The sequence below is a fragment of the Corythoichthys intestinalis genome, chromosome 18, assembly GCF_030265065.1.
Source record: "Corythoichthys intestinalis isolate RoL2023-P3 chromosome 18, ASM3026506v1, whole genome shotgun sequence".
Taxonomy (NCBI): Eukaryota; Metazoa; Chordata; class Actinopteri; order Syngnathiformes; family Syngnathidae; genus Corythoichthys; species Corythoichthys intestinalis.
Window position 1 is genome coordinate 25,634,989 of NC_080412.1, and position 25,130 is coordinate 25,660,118.

The window sequence follows — 25,130 nt, forward strand, 5'->3', positions numbered from 1 at the left end:
TGCCTTTTTGTCCCGTTCATTCTCCACATTTTTCTCAAATTCTCACGCGTCTTCACAAGATCCCTCCAACTTCTGTTTCCTGACTATTTTTCTTCACTTCCTTTCTTGGCCTGAGATGAGTTCTTACCAAATGCGCTACTGACGTCCAGTGGCCAGTTTTATTGCTTTAAAATGGGTTTTGAGCTTTGTGCATTATATTTTTAGATAGATCGGAACCTATACATGCCTCTTGTAAAAATAAAAAAAATTAAAAAATTAAAAAAAACGCAAAAGACGTATGAATACGTTTTTGGGACACTGAAGCAATTACAAATAGAACATACTTCTACGTTTTTGGGAGCAAATGAGTTAAGAGAAATTTTTTTACGTGTTCTTTCCACGTGAAAACATCACTGTTCAGGGCATACTGCACACCCTTTTACACCGCTCACCTGTGCACCAGGTACTTAGCTAAGTCCATGCAGAGGCTAAATGTAGCCTATAATGATGCCTTGAGGCTGTTTTGTGTGTGCCTAGATGGTACAGCACCAGCCAATTATATGTCAGTTCTGGGTTACCCACCTTTAAAGTGCTATTAAGAACTCTGATGTATAAGTTCATGTGTCGATTAAAGGAGTCTGAAAATAGTATTTTAATGAAAATAACGGACCCTACAAATAGCTATGGATATGTGTAGGTCAAGCACGTGGCGCCAATGGCATAAAAGCCTGTTTGTGGTGCACAGTGGTGTCTTTTTAATGTTCTTTCTTTTCTATTCTCTGGTCCTGTGTTGTCTTATGTCAAATTTCTGTTAGTTTATGAGCTATGGACACCCAGTGTGATTCCCGAATAAAGATCAATTATATTCTATGAGTGGTGGAGGGTGATATTTGGCCAAAACTTTCACTAATATCCTCAACCATCCATAAAATCCCGGACAGTGGAACATTTTCCTTCACCTAGCTTTTGTTAACAGTTGTTGCCGATCACATTCCCTTAAGTCCTCCACGTTGTCCATTTCTAATTTATGGCCGGCCTTCTGTTGGTTTAAGTGCCCTTGCAGGTCTCATCGCTCAGTTGATGTCACTTTCCTTCAGGTAAGCTTGGAGTAATCAGTTACGAACTATCCATCTATTGTCTATCGTTTAATCTTGGGTTGTGTTCGCGAAGGCAGCAGATTTAGCAGGGAAGCCCAAACTTCCCTTCCCCCAGCCACTTCAACCAGCTCCTCCGGCGGGATCGCAAGGTGTTCCCAGGCCAGATGAGAGACAGTCTCTCTAGCGTGTCCTGGGTCGTCCCCGGAGCCTCTCGCTAGTGTGACATTCCCGGAACGCCTCTCCAGGAGGCATCCGAACCAGATGCCCAAGCCACCTCAGCTGGCTCCTTTCAACGCAGAAGTGTAGCAGCTCGACCCTGAGTCAGTCCCGGATGACCAAGCTTCTCACCCTATCTCTAAGAGAGCCCAGACACCCTGCAGGGGAAACTCATATCGACCGCTTGTATCCGGGATCTTGTTCTTTCGGTCACGAGCTGTGGGTCGTGACCAGAGGTGAGGGTAGGAATGTAGATCGACTGGTAAATCAAGGGCTCAGCTCCTTTTTCGCCACAGAGTACAGAGTTCGCATCACTGCAGACGCTGCACTGAGCCGCCTGACGATCTTGCGCATCCTCCTACCCTCACCCGTGAAAAAAAAAACTCCTACAAATTGGGGCAGGATCTCATCCCCAACCCAGAGACGGCACACCACCCTTTTCCGACTAAGGGCCATGGTCTCGGATTTGGAGGTGTTGATCTTCATCTCAACCGCTTCACATTCGGATGCGAACCGCTCCAGTAAGAGTTGGAGATCACGGCTTGATGAAGCTAACAAATAATCTGAAAAAGCAAAGATGCAGTGCTGAGGCCACCGAATCGGACCTCCGCAACGCCTCAGTTGCACCGCTTCACATTCGGATGCGGCGAACTGCTCCAGTAAGAGTTGGAGATCACGGCTTGATGAAGCTAACACATAATCTGAAAAAGCAAAGATGCAATGCTGAGGCCACCGAATCGGACCTCCGCAACGCCTCAGCTGCGCCTAGAAATTCTGTCCATAAAGGTTATGAACAGAATCGGTGACAAATGGCAACCTTGGCGAAGTCCAACACTCACTGGGAACAATTCTGACTAAATGCCGGGAATGCGGACCAAACTCTGACACTGGTCATATGGGGACCGAGCAGTCCTTACCAGGGGCCTCGGTACCCCATACTTTCGAAGCACCCCCTGCAGGACTCCCCGGGTGACACTGTCGAACGCCTTCTCCAAATCCACAAAACACATGTAGACCGGTTGGGCGAACTCAAGTTATAAACAACTCTTCCTGATTGAAAAGCCACTCCCCACACCATTTGAATCAAAATGAGCCTCCAAGCTTGTTTGCTTTAAAATATGAAACTGTTGGTTTCCAGTCTGACTGAACCCATAATCAACATGATCCTAATTACTGCTTGTTCAACCCTTTAACTTCACCCAAGAAAACCTATGATACTTCAGTGAACTGCAACAAGTCTTAACATATAAACAATGCCATTTCATATAAATGTATTTAATGAAAAATGCAATTTACAGATGTTCAGTACAGTCGTTGCAGTGTCTGCAGCATATCGTAACTTTGAGGCTTTTATGCATCAGATTTTAAAAACTTTAATCTGCTGTTTTTGTTGCTGCTGCTGCTGTTGTTATCTTCTGTATTAGCACGGCAGGTTGTTGTTAATGTGGGTGTAGTGTACACTAAAGGAATAGCTAAGTGGAAAAAAACATTCCACTTTCAATTTGTACAGTCATGTTTTCTGCAGTCATACAGTTTACTCAATAATCTTACAACTGCTGCCACACACATCTTGTCAAATCCTCTTTATATTTTTGCTGTTCACAGAGAAGCAGGTCCGGTCCGGAAGCTTTCATTACAGGCTTCTGTGTTCACCGTGCGATGGGCACAAATGTTTGTTTTCTCCTCTAATCTCCTGTGTAGTTGCATTCATTGTACATCTGTAATGTAGCACTTGGTCCACTTCCATTGGCTATTGCGTTTCGCTCTTTTGTAAACGCATTAGGGGAATTTTCCAAGCCATCATCTTGGTAGGTATTCTTTTGGAAGGCCACTGAAGTTCCTGCTCTGTAGTGCCATGTCGACAGTATGAATGAAGGTGTCTATCATTTGCCTCATGTGAGGGGTAAATGGATCAAAGGACGGCTGCTGGGGCCCTGGCCTTTTGAAGTAACCATCTTGGTTGCTCTGAGCACAGATCAGCCGCTCCTCAGTCACGGTGATATTAAGGAAGGCTGTGATGAGCCGGAGTTGAGGGAGAAGAGCTCTCTGTAGCTCCTCATAATGGATTACATGTAGGTGATTTCCAAATTTCAACCAACTTAATGCATGGGACGCCCACCAGGGGGCATAGCTGGAGACGAATTCTGGCCATTCTGCAATGAAACAGTCCAACAGAGGATTATTTAAACATTGTATATTATTGCCACTATATGTCATTAATATTTAATTATTACTTCTGAATGTTTTTTTTTTTTTTTTTTTTTAAACATCAGGTTTTTTTTTTGTACAGAAAACAGAACTCAACCATTAATTGTCGAGAAATGTTACATGTGGCGTTGATTTATGCTCGTTCATATCCAAAGGGGGGGTAGTAACGCGCTAAATTTACTCCGTTACATTTACTTGAGTAACATTTGAGGTAAAATGTGCTTCTAAGAGTAGTTTTACCAAGGCAGACTTTTTACTTTTACTTGAGTAGATTTATGAAGAAGTAGCCTTACCCTTACTCAGCTACTTTGGGCTACACTCGTTTTTACAATTTTCGTGTTTATTCTACAAACAGTATTAGTTTTGACTTTTTTTTTTTTTTTGCCAGCGATGCCAACAGTAGCTCTAACAGTTTCACCAATGAGACAATGCAAAAATAACCACATGACTCCATTATACCAACCAGACTCCCGCTTGCCATTCCATGATTACACCGGCCAGTTCAATGACGCGGCGTCTTTAAAGCACCGTAAAAAATTAAGTACTTGACATTGAGCGCTGCCCTCGGTATGACTTGAAAGCGCAGATTTTAACCTCTTTTCCAGTTTTTATTTGGCACCGATTGACCTCGGAAAACTGGAGATATGATCCTTCATAATAGGAACTGTGATGGAACTAGTCACAATTCAACTACAGTGATCCCTCATTTTTCGTGGTTAATGGGGACCGGAACCAGCCGCGATGAGTGAAAAACCGCGAAGCGGCCCTCAACCCCCCAAAAAAGTTTTTTTGTTTGTTCAATGTATTTACTTAGATTAAACATGGAAAGATATACCCTAACCCTATATACAGTATACTGTATATATATAAATAAGACATGTTCTTTCACTTTTTCCCCCCAAAATATAATTACAGGAATAAAGCAGAAAAATGCTTGGCTTTATTAAATGTTTCACTGAGTGAGTCCACTCAAATCCAAAGCTGTTCACTTACACACAATGAGTTGCCACAGCAACTGTTTAACAATTTAAACGATGATTGATGCATGCGGCGCTTTGAAGCTTAGTTCTCTGGTAACATCAAACATCAACTTCTGTCAATCATTGTTAATTTTAATAAGCACTCACTGCCTGGAGCAGGGAGAGGGAGGGAGAATGAGACTACGCGATCTGCTTGGGACAGCTCATCTGTTTTTTTTTTTTTTTTTGTAAAAAAAAAAAAATCCGCGATGGACTGAGGACGAATTATGCTTGCTTTCTGTAGATTTTTTTTTTTTTGTATGTCTTTGGCTAATATGAATATGTAATATGTTATAGTATGATATAGTAATAACTGTTTATATAGATTACTTTCTGCTGAGAAAAAATACTATTGTTTCAAAAAAAAAAAAAAAAAAAAAAAATCAAACATCGTAAGCAAATACTCACAATGTTACTCATTATTTGAGTATTCTTTTCACCAAATACTTTTTTACTTGTACTTGAGTGCAATTCTTGGATGACTTTTATTAACTAATATTATAGCTTTGTTTCTCCCTCTTGTTTCTTTTCCTGCACTATTGCATTTTCGTCAAAGGTGATGATCAAGCAAAGTTTTTTGCCTTGTTATGTTTTTTGTTATAATTTTGAAGCTGTCCTGTTTTAACATTACTTGTGAATAAACCATTCATTGGAAAACGCCACTCACACTTGTCTCGTGCATTTGAGTCCAGCAGTGTGTGCCCCCCGGTGACAATTAAAGCACATTCATTCAAAGAAATGAGGGCATATCCCACAATTCGAGTTATTATTAACAATTTAAAGCAAGACGGCATCCTCTGCATAACACCGCTGTTAAGAGGTTTAACAGACAGGCAATATTTTCCGATTGAAGCACGTCTTAACCTGAAAATTTTGTATGTAGAGACGTTCTTAAGTAGACATACCACTGTATTCTAAAATTGTAGACAATTTTTTTTAGGAATATATGTTTACCGAAAAACAACCATTTCCATTTCAATTAAACATTTTCGCTAGGGCTGTCAAACGATTAAAATTTTTAATCGAGTTAATCACAGCTTAAAAATTAATGAAGTGTAATTAATCGCAACTCCAACCATTTATAAAATATGCCATATTTTTCTGTAAATTATTGTTGGAATGGAAAGATAAGACACAAGACGGGTATATACATTCAACATACTGTACATAAGTACTGTATTTGTTTATTATAAGAATAAATCAACAAGATGGCATTAACATTATTATTTGTTAAAGTGATCCATGGATAGAAATGATTTTTAGAAAGACTTGCAGTTATATAAGATAAATGTTAAAAACAAGTTATAGAAATTTTATATTAAAACCCCTCTTAATGTTTTCGTTTTAATAAAATTTATAAAATTTTCAATCAAAAAATAAATTAGTAGCTCGCCATTGTTGATGTCAATAATTACACAAACTCATGGTGCTGAAAGCCATAAAATCAGTCGCACCCAAGTGCCAGCAGAGGGCAACAAAACACCAAAAAACCCAACTAACAAGTGCACATGACACTGTGCTGTCATTTTAATCTGTTTGAGCGGGGCATGTGCGTTAAATGTGTCAAATATTTTAACGTGATTAATTTAAAAAATTATAATAATAATAATTTGCTTATAGACCAGTCGAGTTGTTCTAAATGTTTGCGTGTGGAATGCACTTTGCTGCCTGTTTTACACAATTCATGAGCCAAATGACAAATGCCAGACACACTAATGCGTCTAAGACCTCATAAAATGGCTCTATTCTTGTTCCTTTTCGCATAATAGAATACTGATATTCATACCGTCAAGTTTCCGTTGTCATTTGAATTTGGGTGCGCAGTGCAAAGTATGTTATTGTTTTAACTGTCATGTTTTAAAAGTAGTCGAAGGAACACATTAACACATCACTATTTATTGTTTTTCCTTTTGTTTTCTAGTCGTAAGTATCACCACATAACAGGGCTTTCAAGTGTCCAGCTCAGGAGTTACAATCAGCGTTTGTGTTTAATGTTCCTAACTTCTGAATAAAGTGATTTAACTCTAGAGTGTGTTGTTTTGATGCCAATTTAATGATGTTTGTTTAAAATTGTTATGGAACAACTATAACATTTGCATAACGAGCATAGCAAAAATGGCAAAATGTGCTTTAAATGACTAAGGCTACTAAGTGGATTAAATGAATCAAAAACAAATTGTTCAATGGCTTGTTTGAACACTGTATGTGCTGCCTGCACACATCCAATCAGAATTCCAAGTTATTTGGTTTTTCATTTTACTTTGGCTGGAGCAGAGGTTTAGGAAATGTTTATTTTGCTCTAGCTCTAAGCTGAAGTCATTGAAACACTGAGTATTTTTGCACTATTTCAAGAGATACTTTTTCAGATTTGGAACGATTTGCACTTTTTATTTTATTTTAGCCAATATATAAATATATCTTAAACTGTATTGGAGTGTATTTTCACTGGCAGTGGTTTACAGTTAACTGTGTGTAATCCAGCATTGAAAATACTCTAGTAGTAGCTTATTTTTATTAAAAAAGAAAAAAAAAATTGCCAGCTGGCAAGTGCTACCTGAAAGTTACCTCAGTCGATCCCAACAAAAAAGGTTTTTTTTTTGTTTGTCTTTGTTTTTTTTTTTCCTGTTATTTATTTTGCACTTTAATAACAGATGTTTATAGTTGTAGCCAATACAACAAACATTAATTTTCTAATGTTGTGAAAAAAAAGCCCTTTTGTTTTTCCCCTGTTTTACCAAACCCGTACCGAACTGTAACCCCCATACTGAGGTATGTATAGATCCGTGACTTGTCTGTACCATTACCAGAGGTGGGTAGAGTAGCCAAAAAAATTACTCAAGTGTTACTTCTGAATAACACTATTCAAGTAAAAGTAAACATAGTCATCAAAAACATTTACTCAAGTACAAGTAAAAAAGTATTCATTAAAAAGAATGCTTAAGTAATGAGTAACATTGTGAGTAACTGCTTACAATGTCAGATTTTTTTTTTTTTTTTTTTTTTAACTAATGGTTTATATTTGTCCTCAGCACACACAACTTCATCTATATCAGGGGCGTCCAAACTTTTTGCAAAGGGGGCCAGATTTGGAGTGGTAAAAATGTGGGGGGGCGACCTTGGGTGACGTCCTTTACGTAGAACAATATATTTAAGCAAAATTTAGCAAGCCATTCAGTGTGTCACATTTGCTTTATTATTTTTTTTAAATTAATAATTTCAACAATCTCGCAACTAGCCTTTGCGGCGTTCTCTTTCAACTCTCGGGCTCTTGTGAAATACTACTGCTGTGAAATTAAACTAGCTTCAAGTTGCTTCAATTTCTCGCTACGCATCTTCCCTGTAATCTTGTCGTACATGTCAGCGTGTCTTGTTTGGTAATATCGCCTCACATTGAAATCTTTTAAAAACAGCAACTGTCTCTTTGCAAATGAGGCAAGACACAGTTGTTGCATATTTTACTGAAGAAATTTTCCAATTTCCACCTATCCTTGAAGCGTCGGCCGTCACAGTCAACTTTTTTTTGTTGATTGTCGCCATTATTGAAAACTGGAAGTAGAGGGTCACACAGAGTAATGTTGCTTAGCCCTTAAATACCTGCAACATGAAGCAATTATCAGAGAATCCCAAAATTTGAAAAATAAGGTCCTAATGAAACCTTTTTTTCAAATTTGTGAATAGTCAAAATGAATATGTGTAATAAGCGCTCTAATTTCTACGTATAACCCATGCTAAATCATGTTTTGTTTTCTCATGGAACCTGCAGATGCATGTGTCGACTTGCATCCATCATTTTTTTTTCAAAAACAAATGTCAAAATTCTAAATTAGTCTGAAAATCATGAAATTTTACGTGTATCAAATGCGATACGTTTGGCAATAAAGGGTTAAAGTGCTGCTGCCTTTTAGTGGGTAAATGAGGAGCAGCATTTCGTGTGTAAGCTACTTCATATGCTGGTTGTAGTACTGCTGACCAATTTATTAAGTCTGTGTGCGGGCCAGATGTTATTGATTTTATGACAGAGGCTGGGGGCCGGATGAAATTTGACCACGGGCCGCATTTGGCCCCCGGGCCGGACTTTGGACATGTCTGATCTATATGAACTGTTATTATTTTACTGTACTATTGCACAGTGGTCCCAAACCTTTTTTGCACTTGGACTGGTGTGATATGGGTTTTTTCACGGACTGGCAATGTGTGACAGAAAACAACAATAAATATAAAATAACAAGACAGGGCTAAAAACGAACATTAAATGCAGGGATAAGCTGAATCAACGTTTTTTAACAGTGGCCTCTCCTAAAACTTGACAGCAAATATCTTTGGTTCCAGGCATAATGAGTTCTTCTCCAACCGTGAAAGGATTCTTGGCTTGAGCAATACAGTTCGCCAAGGGGTATTATGTTCTCAGTGCATTCGCTTTTGTTGCCTTGCTTTATTGCTTTTAGCCATATATACTGCAGAATGGACTTGATTGCAGGCTCCTCTTCTGGTTCAGCAGGTGGCCTTTTCGCCATAAAAAAGCTGTCCAAAGACGTCGCCGCCCACAGCACACAGTCAACAGCAGGTAACATTACTGTTTACATTGACTGACGCTGGGCTGCTTTAGGTGTGCAAACACATAAATGTCTACTCAGATTAGTCAAGAGGCACGGGCCATCTTGCAGTCGTTAATTTACCATTAGCATTTAACCAATCAGAGGATAGGTTGAGTACTAATGCAGGAGACAGCAGGCAGGAGAGAGAGGCGTGGCTGCATCTGAGCCATAATAACCAAGTTTTCAATTGATTTTTTTCATATGGGTCAGTCGGAATTTAAACAAAGGCTGATAACGATATACGTCAAATTTCCAAATATCGGCGCCGATACTTGGCCCTGGCCAATAATCTTCCACGCTCGGGCACATGAGTATATATGAATGAGGAGGACAAAAATTGGCGTGTTGATATTAATTTGGATAATATAGATATTTTCAATCAATCAAATCTTAATGTGTGGCATCTCTCTTGTAAATATCCTATATTAAAAAATGTTCACCTGTGGCCTATGCCTTATTGGCCCGAATATAAGACGTTGTTTTTGTATTGAAATAAGGCTGAAAAAGAGGTGGTCGTCTAATATTCGCGGTAGGGACGTTATACCCATTCACGATACTGGATGGCGTCAGATATCATTGAAGCTATGTTCTATGATGACAGATCTCAGCTACTCTAAAGTTTAACCAGTTTGCATTATTTTAGTGTAATATTTTTCCTTATTCAGATTTGTTTCAAGACTACAGTTACAGTAAGACTTCACTTTGATGGTTAATGCAGTTATTGCAATTTTGTTGTTTTATCACAATAGATTGGTTTATTTACATTTCAAAGCAGAAGCCATTCATTTACGAATGTGATTGCACTTTAGTTTACATATTTAAATGTTCAGATATTAAGATTTTAATGAAGCAAAATAACATGCTTTTTCTCTCAAATATATTGTCATAATCATTTGTTTCAGATGTACTGTATTATTTTCTGTATAAAAATTAATTTAGTGTACAATAGCTCTTTTTTCAAAATTGAGTGTTGAAAAAGAGGGGGTCGTCTTATAATCAGGGCTGTCTTATATTCGGGCCAATACGATAGTTAAGTATGGCATATACTGTATGTATGTGTATATTAGGGCTGTCAAACGATTAAAATTTTAATCGAGTTAATCACAGCTTAAAATTAATTACTCGTAATTAATCACACTTCAAACCATCTCTAAAATATGCCATATTTTTCTGTAAATTATTGGTGGAATGGAAAGATAAGGCCAGACGGATGTCTACATTCAACATACTGTACATTCAGTAAGTACTGTATTTGTTTATTATAACAATAAATCCACAAGATGGCATTAACATTATAAACATTTTTTCTGTGAAAGGGATCCACGGATAGAAAGACTTGTAATTCTTAAAAGATAAATGTGAGTACAAGTAATAGTATATTTGATAGTTTGTATATTGTAACAAAATATTGCCATCTAGTGTATTTGTTGAGATAAACGAAATGTTTGAATAGAGTTTGACCAAAGTCAGAGTATTATTTTGCATAGCTATTTTGATTGGGAATGCCAGTTCAGTTCTCTTTGCATTGAGCGCTTTTCTTTTTGTGAACTTTTTTTTTTAGAGGGATAGGAATATTATTTTTTTTTGTGCCTTCACTAAATGATACTGTAGCGACTTAACTGTTCTTAACTCCCCAAATGCATGATGGGAAGTTGGGCAACCATGACTGTCAGTAGTGACTGCAAATGGTATATCTTCTTTGCGTTGTGTACAACACAGGTTGTTAAGAAAAAGATAATCTCCTGTCATCCTTCCCCACATCGCACGCCACAATAGTTATAATTGTTGAGGAAGAGATGCAAAGCTTATACCAATAAATAGCGCGGCGCCAATGAATGCCTGTGTCCACTCCACTTGCTTGACTCTGCCTCTTCGCGCTCAATATACATAAAACGGCGCCATTGTAGTCTGTTCGCGGCAATGCGTGAGTGGGTCGTTCCGCGCATGCGTTAAATGTGTTAAATATTTTAACGTGATTAATTTAAAAAAATAATTACCGCCCATTAATGGGATAATTTTGACAGCCCTAGTGTAGATACAGTATATATATATATATATATATATATATCTACAACATTGCGTGGACATCGGGGACAGTGCCTCTGGATTGGCAGACCGGGGTGGTGGTCCCCCGTTTTAAAAAGGGGGACTGGAGGGGTTGTTCCAATTATAGAGGGATCACACTCCTCAGCCTCCCCGGTAAAGTCTATTCAGGGGTGCTGGAGAGGAGGGTCCGTCGGGAAGTCGAATCTCGGATTCAGGAGGAGCAGTGTGGTTTTCGTCCCGGCCGTGGAACAGTGGACCAGCTCTACACCCTCGGAGGGGTCCTCGAGGGTGCATGGGAGTTCGCCCAACCAGTCTACATGTGTTTTGTGGATTTGGAGAAGGCGTTCGACCGTGTGCCTAGGGGAGTCCTGTGGAGGGTGCTCCGGGAGTACGGGGTACCGAGCCCCTTGGTAAGGGCTGTTCGGTCCCTGTACAACCTGTGTCAGAGTCTGGTCCGCATTGCCGGCAGTAAGTAGAATTCGTTCCCAGTGAGGATTGGACTCCGCCAAGGCTGGCCTTTGTCACCGATTCTGTTCATAATTTTTATGGACAGAATTTCTAGGCGCAGCTGAAGCGTTGAGGGTGTCCGGTTTGGCTGCCTCAGCATTGCATCTCTGCTTTTTGCAGACGATGTGGTGCTGTTGGCTTCATCAAGCCGTGACCTCCAACTCTCACTGGGGCGGTTTGCAGCTGAGTGTGAAGCGGTTGGGATGAAGATCAGCACCTCCAAATCAGAGACCATGGTCCTCAGCCGGAAAAGGGTGGCATGCCCTGTCCGGGTCGGGGATGAGATCCTGCCCCAAGTGGAGGAGTTCAAGTATCTTGGGGTTTTGTTCACGAGTGAGGGCAGGAGGGAGCGGGAGATTGATAGGCGGATCGGTGCAGCGTCTGCAGTGATGCGGACTCTGCACCGGTCCGTTGTGGTGAAGAAGGAGCTGAGCCAAAAGGCGAAGCTCTCGATTTACCGGTCGATCTACGTTCCTACCCTCACCTATGGTCACGAGCTGTGGGTCGTGACCGAAAGAACAAGATCACGGATACAAGCGGCCGAAATGAGTTTCCTCCGCAGGGTGTCCGGGCTCTCCCTTAGAGATAGGGTGAGAAGCTCGGTCATCCGGGAGGGGCTTGGTGTCGAGCCGCTACTCCTCTGCGTTGAGAGGAGCCAGTTGAGGTGGCTCGGGCATCTGATTCGGATGCCTCCTGGACGCCTCCCTGGAGAGGTGTTCCGGGCATGTCCCACCAGCGGGAGGCCCCGGGGTCGACCCAGGACACGCTGGAGAGACTATGTCACTCGGCTGGCTTGGGAACGCCTTGGAATCCCGCCGGAGGAGCTGGCTGAAGTGGCTGGGGAGAGGGAAGTCAGGGCTTCCCTGCTGAAGCTGCTGCCCCCGCGATCCGACCCCGGAATAAGCGGAAGATAATGGATGGATGGAATATATATATATATATATATATATATATATATATATATATATATATATATATATATATATATATATATATATATATATATATATATATACATATATTTTTTTTCTTTTTGTGAAAATTGGGCAGCTCGGCTTATAGTGAGGTGTGCTCTATAGTGCGGAAATTACAATACTTCTTTGGCACTGGTTGAATCGTGTGGTTGCTTGTTTTGTTGACAGTCCTTGAATGCACTAAATGAACAGTAAGATTGGAAGATTGTTTTTGTTTCTGTTCCAATGCAGCGCATATAATTCCCTTTGCTGTTAAATTGTTCCATATAGGAAGGTTGTGTGTTTTATGTTGAAAAATAGCAAACTGTGAGACCAAAAAAGGTTTTTCGCATGGGTGATGCACATCACACCATGAACCAAACGATAGATATGATTTGCTTCCTCACCAACTGTGGTCTGTGGATGCTCAGTTTTTCCAGCTGTTTGATCTCCCACCGTCTACATTTTAACTCTGGTTGTTGTTGTTTCGGAGCATTACACATTGGATTTGATTCAAACAAAATCCCCTAACTCACAGGCCGCGCCGAATGTGGGCTGCATGAAGTCTGTGGGCAGTCAGTTTCTGCATTATCATCATCAAAAGTGACTCACTTCCAATTGCAAAGCTCTGTTTTGGCCTCTATGTATTTCCAGAAAGCTTTTGTCAATCTGAGTAAGGAATAAATAAAATATTGCTTTTGAGAAAAATACATACATCCAAAAAACATACAAGTGTTAAGACAAATGTTTTGAACTATTTAAAGCACGCTTCTTGATTATAGTAAACCCAAGGTTGACTGGAAGCACTGTCTGTCCACTAAATATCACAATTTTATAATGCTGTATCATCTATAACAGTGATCCCCAACCACCGGACCGGTACCAGTCCGTGGCATATTTGCTATCGGGCCCAGAGAAATAATAATTTGTTAACGCAATCTGGCCTGTGCCTCAAGACACATCAATATACATGTCTACTCTACTGACTATTCCGAGTAGATTTAGTAGATATATTTGTGTACGTCACCCTCTAGTGGTTGGCCGCCATTACCGGGGTGTTTGCACACCTAGAGCAGACCAGTGCCAGTCAATGTAAACAGTAACTTTAGCTGCTGTAGGCTGCGGGCAGCACACCTCAGCAATGGTAGACGGGTACTTCCAGTCGTTTTGCTCGGATTAGTCAATAGATATAATAATAAAACTGGATAGTAAATCTTCATTGAAATCTATTGGAGCTAGCATCTAGCATCTATAGCCCCTTTTACCCATACCTGAATTCTGCTTAATTCCCGGGATTGAAACGGTAGCCCTTATGTATGAAAGCAATGTACTGGGTCGAGTGACATGGAGATGACACGGACATTTACTGGGTCGCGCCCTAGTATAATGTCTGAGACTGGTTGGCGAAAATGACTGAAAACCAAACATCTTTGGACAGCTTTTTTACCTCGTACCTTTAATGCCTCGTAGTGAACCGTATTGCTAAAGCCAAGAAACATGTCACGATTGGTGGACAACTCATTATGCCTGTGATTAAATATGTTCTATGTTCATCGATGACGTAAATGCGTCAACGGGCAAAACATACCGTCGACGGGTAATGACGGGTTAAAAAAAATTACATGGGGATAAAGTTAAGAATGGTAGGCGCTCGCGATGCAAGCAGTTGTACTGGCACCCCCAAGGGGCCCGCTGTTATTTCAATGTGACCGGCATTGTCAGATTGAGGAAAGAGGAAGAAAGTGGGCGAGCGAGGGAAAGGGAGCGAGATCAGTGAGTTGGGAAAGTGCGCGGGTACCGCGGAGCTCAGTGGCTGCATCCCCCACGTTTTTGTTTTGGTCATTAAAAGTATCCATAAAGAGCCATCCGACGCCTTACGGTGTTTTTATGCACGCCGCCGCCTTCCTGAGGAGGAAATCGGACGAACCGATGACAACGAGCCGAGTGAATCGCCGGTTCACTCTTCACTACGGCGAGGAGTTGAAAACACTGCAAATTACCAAGAAGGGCAGAATTGGTAACACGGTGAAAACGGCATAAAGCCAAAAAAGCGGACCAGAATAGCCAGAGCCTGGAATTATTTCAAGGAAAATATGGAGGCTGCCACTGTGTGTACTCTTTGCTAAGCTGAGCTCGCATACCACGATAGCACGTCGGCTATGAAGGAACACTTGAAGCGCCGTCACCCAAATGGTAATTTTGGAAAAAAGCAAGAAACAACAAGCTAGCGGATTGTAAGTCCATACAACTTTCTAATGATTTTTTAAAATGGAAGTTACCTTTTTGTGCGTCGTATCAACGTGCATTTTTATTTAATAAAATAATTAATATGTATATATATATATATATATATATATATATATATATATATATATATATATAATATAATTATATATTTTTTTTTAGTTATTATTACATTTATTAGGATCATGGAAGCTCCCACTTGGGGAAAATATATACATATATTCCTGTATATACATAATAAAAAATATACATGGAAACAGCACTGGCCTGCTTACTGTAATCCATGACTGCACTAATGTTAGTTACCGGTACTTTATACTATAAAGTATCATTGTGTATATACATATAGTAGTATACTATAAAATTAATACTATATATTTAATTTTTGTTACTGTGAGTATGTTTGCCTCTCATTCAAAAAAAGTGGTAATATTTCAGTGTGCCTTCTATTTTATCTATTTTCAGGTAAAAACAAACTAAAGTTGTTTTTCCCCTCCCCCAAAAATGCGGAATGCACACCAGAAAAAGCATCTTAACTCACACAAAGTATTCTGAAAGTGGTTGTCCGGGACATTGCAATTCATTTTAACATTTAGAACAATATAGACAATGACATACCACAAAAAGAGTAAGAATTGTTTTGACTCCTGTTAAAGAGGTGAAGTCTCAGTGTTTCCGTTTTACATTTTTTTGCACTAGTTAATGCCAGCAGCATTTGACTTATTTGATTTATTATTGATATTTATGTTATTTAAATATACGTTAATAAAGAATTTCGGTGTTCCAAAATGTATTTTGTGAATTAATAAGCTTCAACAAAAATTTCATTATTAAAGTAGTAAAAAAAATTATTAGATTAGTCGACTAATCGTAAAAATAGTCGGCTGACTAATCGGGAGGAAATTAGTCATTTGGGACAGCCCTAATATATTCACTGTCATGTTTTAGGAGAGGCCGCTGAAGAAGTTTATTCAGTGTATAGTGAGTTGCATTTTCCCTGCAATTAATTTTCGTTTTTAGCCCCATTGTGTTATTTTAAATTTTCTGTATTATTGCGCCACGCATTGCCGGTTCGTGAAAAAATGGGCCTACAACACAGTGGTCTTTGGTGCAAAATAGGTTGGGGACCACTGATCTATAATACCGTAAAATAATTTGGAAAACGGCAAACAATAATAATCATAATAATCCTGTTGCTTTAGGTCAGACCTCTGTTTTAATATACATATTTTGGATGCAGAATCCAAAACTGATTAAGTTTTTCTCCATTACACCAGTTTTTTTTCTACACAGTTTAACTTGCTTACTAAGTTGTCACTACATGCAACTAGTCATTTCCTTTGTGATAAAATACCATTGCAGTCATGCCTGTATTTGAATGTTTTTTTTACAAAACAATCAGGACAGCATTTTTCACTTTAATTTGGGGGGAATGAAGCCATAGAAAAAAACTGGGATCAGTTTTGGATTCCCCACCCAAAAATTTGTTAAAGCAGCTTTCAGACAAAACAATAAAAATTGTTTTCCCTAGTGTAATGATAGTAACTCATAGGTTATCCTCTTTATTATGTCTACAATGGATCCCACAAAACATACTGACAAGTAGCGACCTCTGCACTAGGCAGTATTTCTATGTAGAATACATTGTGTTACCTTTGCTCTTCCATTGAGCTTCTGATGCATGTCCTAAATGCCCAGCACACTTTCGGTTGAATTCAGCCATAAGGGACCGATATGGGTTCCGAATCAGGAGAATGGCAGAGTCAAACATCTCGATTTCTTTCTTTCCGCTCTCATGAGTCTTTACACAAATGTTACGACCACTCCTCCAGAAGTCCTTCTCCCCTTTGAAACCTGGCAAAAACAAACAAAGTAAGCAATGTCATCCCAAAAAAACAAAAAAAGCTGTAAATCACGAAAGTCCCACCTTTGCTGTACAAGGTGCCATCAAAATAGAAGCTGCCTGTGTAATAACCCGTCATGAGTTCGATCAAGTGTCGGACCCAAGTGTTGCCAGCACCAGGAAAACTGGAGAGAGCCACGAGAGAGCTGGATCTCTGCGGTAGAAACATCCTCTCCTTGCATCTGGAGTCTGGAAGAGCAGGGATTTGTTTTGTTTTATGAGGAAGTTGACAAATTTCTTTTGTCATTTTAAGTGGATTGGAGTCGTGTGAAAAAGATCGTGTTTTAAAAATGTATTTTCATTTTAAATTATTTTTAAGTATCACTGGCTGAATAGAATAGTCTTTATAGTTTAATAGTCTTTATTGGATGTCTATCGCCGTCAATGTCAGAGTAACACGATCATTCAATGCCAACCTCTCCAGTTCATATAAATTTGACATCTATCACTTTCAATGGCAGGAATTGAGTTAAGGGCTACTAGCAACAAAATAATCCAGAGGACTAACGATTAGGGATGTTCCCAATCCGATCATGTGATTGAGAATTAGCACATCATCATGAAAAAGATCAGGTTTCGAGAAGCATGTTAGCACTTGAGTTCGATAGATTGTTGGACAGTCAAGTTGTCTCATTTCTTTTTATAGAGAAACCACACACATAAACCCATTCATATAACAGCTTAGAGTCTCCTTTGAACTCAAACTGTAAATCGTCATACAAGAGAGTGTGCTTTGAAATTGGATTTGGACTGTATTTATGAACAGCTGTTGATAAAGTAAACTGATTCATTACAGTCTGCCGTCTCCTTATTTGATTTTGTTGTTTAGTTTGTTTGAAGAAAATTTTCAATCAGCAGAACTTTTTTTTAAAAACTTGAATGAACAGGACTTTTGTCTTATTTGTGATATGAAAAACTATTTTATGTTTTACTCAGAACCTTTATTAAAAACTTTTTTTTGTTTTTGCTTTATTTACTTTAAACTGAAGACTACAGTACAGTTAAGTCAGGAAACTGTGATAAATATTTTTTAAGGAAATAGTCATCCATTTTGTCTCCATTGTTACCGACAACATGCCTAAAACAACTGTGAACAAACTGTGAAGATCACTGAAAAAAGTTACATTTATCCGATTAACCGTTTAATTAATCGTCCGATTAATCGATTATAAAAATAATCGTTAGTTGACGCCCTACATAAAGATAACGTCAAACGATACTCCGCAACATTTTTGGAAGATCGGAATCAGATTGTATTACAAAGATTTTTTAATGGCTTCAAAGCAACAAAATACAGCAATTAAGATAGACAAGGATAATATCAAAGCAACAAAAAAATAAAGTTTTGTAAAATATCATTAAATAAATGCGTAAATTGCCAAGGTATTGGATCGGTACTCGGTATTGATAGATCTTACAAAATCAGGTGACTGACTGGAACTTGGGTGGAAAAATATGTGATCAGGACAAATCTAATTAAGTTCATTCTGAAAACAATAATAGGGCATTTTGAGTGGAATATTATAATTATAGATACAGTACTGTATATCAGTGCTGCAACGAATAATCAATTAACTCAAATAATTCCATTACTAAAAAGATTTCTATTAAATTTTGCTGCTTCGAGTTTTTGTTTAATTAAAATGGCGTTGAAATGGTTTGTTTTGAAAGTGTTTGCATTTAGTATTATTGATTTGGGTGGATACATTGCCCTGTAGTGGCAACATTGAATATAATGTAACTCACTTCACATGGCTGAATCAAGCTGCTCCCTGTTAAGACCAACATAAGCTAAGTTTTTGTTTGGGTTAATGTTTTTTTTTCCCAATGCTTTTGTAATTTAGTTTATAGGTACATTTAGACATTTTTTTGTAAAAAAAAATATGTGATTGAACCATTTGCTATGAGCATTGTAAAAAAATGTACAGCATTTAAGCTAGCCAATTGTAAGTTAGCCAATTGTTCTTTTTTTGTACTTCGTTACTCATTTATTTTTTATACCGTTTGAGGCTCAGCTCAGATATTTAAATTTTTTTATGTTCATTATCCGATTACTAGATTATTCAAACTAACTAGTTTATCGATTAATCGATTAAAATAATCGCTGTAGCGCTACTGTATATAGTATCAAATCTCTACAGACTCTCCTGGTGAGAAGACACTGACCAGTGTTGTTTTTGGCAGTGCTTTTAATTTTCATCTTAGTCTTCGTATTTTGGACGAAAATACTTATTGGTCTTAGTCATATTTTAGTCATTTATAAATGACAGGACCAAACACTGCTACGATGCAGGCTAACTTAGCATACGAAAGACAATGTCACACATTGCGAACTTATGACGAAAACTACAGTGCATTTTCATCCTTTTCTCTTCTCGACAGCTGAAAACTGGCATTCGTCTCGTAACGTTTTAGTCTTCCGAGACAAGTTTTTAGCTCGCCATCGACACGTCATGAAAAAATTGTTCGTCGATGAAATATTTTCGTTATCGTCATCACAAAACAACACTAACACTGACCGTTTCAAACCAGAACGTTCCATATGAAGACACAACTAACACAGATATACTGTTTATAAAGTGCATAACAAATAGCTCACCAAGAACAGGTGTGTGATAGACCTGATAGTAGTCCTGTTCAGCCACTAATGATGTAGAGTTGCTAATGCGGTTTTGGCCAGTGTTTTCCATGCACTGATGTCTAGCAGACTGCTGGTCAAGACTGAAGAGAGAGGATGCCCAAGTGCAGAAACAATGTGGCTTCCTGAAGACTGCAAGCGGTAGCTCCTATAAACCAGATGCACAAATGTTAGTGTTTCATGATTCATTAAGTTCATTTACAGGTTGTTGTGCCGCAGGGAAACAAGGGGGTTTAACACTTCTTGCTTCCTGCACATTGACGTGCAAAAAGTAGGGCAAACACGACCGTATTCAAATTTTGAAGGGTAGGATGTGAAATGTCCTCCAATTCTGGAATGACCCACATGCACAACTTCTGCAAAAGTTTTGCATAATTACATAGACGTGGTTGTGCGCCACAGTGTGATAATAAATCCTTTAATAATTTTATCAGCCATATCAGTCTTCGGAGCAGACAAAGCTGCCTGTAGGATGTCAGTGCAGGATTCAGATTTTATCTTTCTCATTAGAGAAACAAAAAGGCTCATCCAATGCAAAATCCCGGAAGCTATCTCCATGTGGTCTTGGACAACACACCTCATGGGGCAGGTGTCGAGAGTTCGTTTTCTAGAGGGGCCATGTGATTGGCCATTGGTAGGGACGCTATAACAGCATAACCTGCATGTACACTTTTTGCTGGGGACGGGACATTAATAAGACCAAACAGATTAGGTGAACGGGGATCAGGGCTACATTTCCCATGAATATGTAGACGTGTTTCCAATGTGAAAATGAAAAAGTTAAATTATTTTCAAGGGAGAAGGTCATTTTTCAAAAAAGGGGAATTCCCCCTTACTTCTAAAAAAAATTACACAGGTGGTAACTGTGGGGGGGTAGGGGTGGATACTACTTAACGTATACATGGAACTACATGTTAGCCTGCATTTTCCTTCACCACAAGAGTAATGCGTTGCTTAAATTGGTTGTCTCTTTCATCTTCTTTTCCCTTATTTTTATCTCTAAAGTGCATCTGTGGGTTGAGCAATTATGGGAAAAATATGTAATGTATGATTATCTGAAAATAATGCCTGCATAGGCTGCAAATAAAAATATTTTTCAAATAGATAATGTAGGAGGTGATGAATACATTTTAATGAAAGAATGAATGCGCTAATAAGTATTTGGAGTCACAACATGCTTCTTTCCTTCTAAAGCAGTCCACATACAAGAAGAAAAACAGCATGTGTTTTTTTGACTGTCAACACATTCCTGTGAAACACAGACTGGGTCCTGGGAACACTCTCACTAAGCAGCTTCTTGCTCACGTTTCGCTGGTTCTATAGTTTCCAGTAGAATCCACTGCATTTCTCACAGTTCAATTAACAACAACGGTAGAAAACACACTGCAAGTTTACACAATTTAATGCTATGCTAAGGATGATGCAGGTCTGACTGTCATTAGCAAAATTGGTGGCGTGTTCCCCACCGTACACAACATTGACGTCTTTTTACATTACTTGCAGTGGCTGCTGCTGCTGGTTGTGACCGAAAAGGACTTCTAATATCCCTCCTCGTCAAAGGGGGCCGAGGAGACGGCATGTAGACATGTATTTCTGTCAGGTTGTGTCTGTGAGTTTGTGTTTGGACTCGGGAGGGGAGGTAAGGGGAAGGAGGTGTAATCATAAGCAAATCAAACGTATATTTGGGGGGGCATGGACTGGCACATTCAGCAAGAAAAAGGGGTACCGTATTTTTCGGACTATAAGTCGTAGTTTTTTTTCATAGTTTGGCTGGTGGTGCGATTTATACTCTGTAATCATGTAATATTATCATACTGTACAGTTATTCAGCATCTTGTTCTCTATTGTATTTTTATTTTAAATTGCCTTTCAAGATGACATATCTGTTCTATGTGTTGGATTTTATCAAGTAAATTTCCCTTACAAACGCGAATTTTCTCCAGTGCGACTTATATATGTTTTTTTCCTCTTCGTTGGGTATTTTATGGCTGGTGCGACTTATACTCAGGTGCGACTTATAGTCCGAAAAGTCTGAACTGACATAATGAGAATATGCACTTAATAATGGTAGGGTCAGTTCTATTTATACAACATATGGCAAGACAATCTAAATGACCTATATATCTGAAGTCAATATATAATGCAAATAAATAAGGTTGCTTAAAAGTTGGTGCGGGCAATTTGAGCATCCTGAGAAGTTGGTAGCGTTTGTCCCTACCGTCCGGATGCACAGCTACGCCCTTGCATGTAAGACCTGGAAAATGAAACTAATATGCTAATAGTTAGCATGTTTTGGTTAGCAAATAACCTAAATTGTGTGCATTATGATTTACTGTGTTTATATACAGTAACTCAATCAAATATAGACATGGATTAATCCTTTAAAACCAAAGGACTTTTCACACTTAATCCATTCATTAGCTATGTGCTAAAGAGGGCGCAATGCCCGTTTCTGCAATAAAGAGCTTACTACAAGCTCAAAATCTTCAATAAAAAGAAATATCTTCATACCTTGTCAGTACAAATCTCGATGCAGGACTGTGCTGTTAGATTGATTTTAAATGAGTGAAAGGGGAAGGTGTTGATAGTGTCGTTGTCCAATTTGAAGCAGCCTCGCTGGTAAGCATCCTTGACTGTGGTGAAATGAGAGAGAGGGGGTAATCAATGGCAAATTGATTTTTGGCAAGAAAGTAATCTGCTAAACATTTGTATTATATCACATTCGTTGGAATTAGTTTTCCAAATAAATATGTCTGAAGTAAAGGCCCCCAACTTGACTTACAGTAAAAGATGAATCAGAAAAAGCAATACTTTTGAAGAAATATGTACACAGCACTTCACACATATTAATTTCAATATTTTTTTATCAAGAACCCCACCCTTTTAAAATAATGCTTAGTTGTGACCAACACTATCACTATATTCAATATAGTATTTTAGTTATCACTATATAATAGAAATTGTAATGACTATATAGTGACTTCATCCAGTGAGAGCAGTGGTCAGCAACCCGGGCTCTTCGAATCTATCTGATGTGGCTCAGTTTTATATGAAACAAATCAATATTTGATTAAAATTTATCCTGGTGCTTGTGAGATTTATCGAAGAAGTTAAACTTAAGCAACCTGTAACCCAAATGAAGAAATGCAACTGAACTGAACTGGAACGTAAGCCATAACTCACAAGCTGGAACCGTGAAGTCAAATTCATTTTTGTCATGGTCGCCACATCGTATTTGGTGGGCCATTATGTCACCCAATAAATCTGCCATGCTCAACAACAATTAATCGATCAAATAATCGTCCCCTATTTTGATATTTGATGAAGTATTTAGACATTGTTGACCAATTGTGCAGATGCCCCTTTTTTGAGCCTCTTAATTACATATATTTTCCTCTTTATGAACCATGTTTATTTTATTTATTTACATTTTTTACTAAAAGTTTTTTTTGTTTTTAATTTATAAAAGGAAAACAACTGTAAATACAGGTAGTCCCTGGGTTAAGAACGAGTTCGGTTCCTACGTTGGCGACGTAACCCGAATTACTGCTTAAGTCGGAATTAACCCTTTAACTATGCCTAAATACCCTCTAAATCTCAAAACAACTACCCAAAAACATGTATTATATGTCATTGTACTGTCCTTGCCAAGACGTTGAAGTTAAGTCCTAGCTAGACAGCAAGCGAAACTCTGAAATGACGATGTCAGACGTCCGTGTGGTTTTCGGACTTTATTCATCTACTCATGACATCAACATTGGCAGAATCAAACTGAAATAAAAATGAAATTGAATCAGTTTCATCTTCAATAACAGCAATTCAAAGTTGCATTCATCTATTTAGCTGCTGATACAGCGATAACAATCCACACAAACCATTAGCATGTATCAGTTAGTGTCCGCACATCATCAAAAACATTAAATCAAACTTGCCCCAAGTATTCGGCCACAATTGAAAACGCACAATAATCAGTACAAAAGGTGTTATATACAAGTGTTGGCTCTGTGGATCCTTCATATGCAACAAATGTGTGCGCAGGCTTGCAGCTGTAATCTTTCGCCTCTCTCTCTAACTCGGCTGCGCGACACAAATGTGCTCTTCTTCGTGTGTGCAAATACGTTCTTAGTAAATGTGCTCTTACTCATGTGCAGAAGTACTACCTGCTCTACGCTTCCTGCACCAAAATAATGCATCACAACACAAAAGTCAGCATTATGAAAATGGCGGACGAGACTCCGGCGTCATAAAGTAGACATCACGTAAGTCTGGTAAATATATTTAAAATCATGATAATAAGAGGGTGAAAACAGCATTATTATTTTTTTTATTTTAAAAACTGAATCAATCTAACTAAGTAAGATTTACTTTTGTGGACAACACAAAATTATTTAGTAGGCTTAGCACCTATCCGCTGAAATACTGGTGATACCGTGTAAACGCACAGCAAACACACAATGCAGGTAATTACTGTATGTAATAGCATAATGCTGGAGCACTGAATACAGCCATGTAGGAATCGATGTGAATTATTTCCGAAGCTGAGAATAACACTCAAGGCACGTTTGTATAAATCCTCAATGGGTATTGCAGTGGGATAAAAGAAGGACTGAACATATTTTTTTAGGATTTAAAGGCGGCCTCAGGGAACAAGTGGATTGAGAGGCTATTGCTTACTGTTGTTGGATTGCATTGTCAGCTATTTGACATTGACAGTGCTTTGTGCAGATTTTCAGCATGCAAGCATTCCTGATCAAATGAAGGAGCCCTCGTGTCAAGCCGACCTACTCTGAGACAGAATGCGTTCTTAACAGACGGTAGACCATTCTGTCTTGCTACACTTACATTGTATAAAAATAGCTAAAATAGAATTTGTTTTTTTTTTAAGTATTAAATATTCTCAGCATAGGCGGAGTTTGACTTTTGGGCCAGGGGGGGCTCAACATATTGATGACCCCAAAACGCAGTGTAAGCAATAAAATTAACTTACAAGAATATTTATAATAATAAGTTGAAAATGAGCATTTTTTTTTTTTTTTTTGTTTCCCATCATTCTTTAGGGGAATTCTAAATCAGGCTGCTTAGGACAGCTATACTTTTCGCCAAGATCATCATCCATTGAATATGGTACGCTCGCCGGTGCCGAGCCTATGTAGTTACCCCCGTCAAAAATTGTATCCCCTGGGCGGAGCCATATGAAGGTAGATTTGTGTCTTCATTATTCGATCAAAAAAAAAAAAAAATGTTTGAATGCAAAAATAAATTTGAAACGGAAAAAAATGTATGCTGTGAATGAAAATGTGAAAATGTGAATGAACGCTATTCTTCTTTAAATTTTTGTTTTGTTTTTTTGATTGACATTTTGTTTAGGACATTTGTGTCTTTATTATTCAATCAAAAGTAAGTTGCTTCAAACAAAAAATCTTTTCAATCAAAAAAGAAAAATTTCAATCATAGAAAAAAGTTTTTGAATGCTAAAAAATATTTGAGACAGAAATATTTTCATTTGAACACTTAATTTTTCATTGAAACCGTTTTCTTTGATTTTAGCAATCCTTTTTGTGTTGGGCCATATTATGGGTAGGACATTTGTGTGTAAATCATTCAATCCCCAAAAAGGTTGATTGAAAACATTTTTTTTTTTTGATTGAAGCAAAGAAAAAAATTATTTGAAAAATAAAATTGCCCTCCCCTAATATTTTTCTTAAATAATACGCAAAGCAAATGA

The 25,130-nt window shown here is 38.4% G+C and overlaps 1 protein-coding gene across 4 annotated transcripts in view; it reads right to left on the minus strand.

Moving 5' to 3' along the window:
• Positions 1-2,163: 2,163 nt before the first annotated feature.
• The window catches only part of wscd1b (WSC domain containing 1b), a 124,625-nt gene continuing 101,658 nt past the window's right edge, over positions 2,164-25,130 (minus strand). For all 4 annotated transcript variants that reach the window (XM_057820725.1, XM_057820723.1, XM_057820724.1 and 1 more), the window contains 5 exons: positions 21,917-22,038; positions 19,367-19,553; positions 16,792-16,956; positions 16,518-16,718; positions 2,164-3,445 (listed from right to left, as the gene is read on the minus strand). In XM_057820725.1, coding sequence (XP_057676708.1) covers positions 3,093-3,445; positions 16,518-16,718; positions 16,792-16,956; positions 19,367-19,553; positions 21,917-22,038 — 1,028 coding nt within the window. In that variant the 3' untranslated portion in view covers positions 2,164-3,092. The remainder of the gene's footprint in view (positions 3,446-16,517; positions 16,719-16,791; positions 16,957-19,366; positions 19,554-21,916; positions 22,039-25,130) is intronic.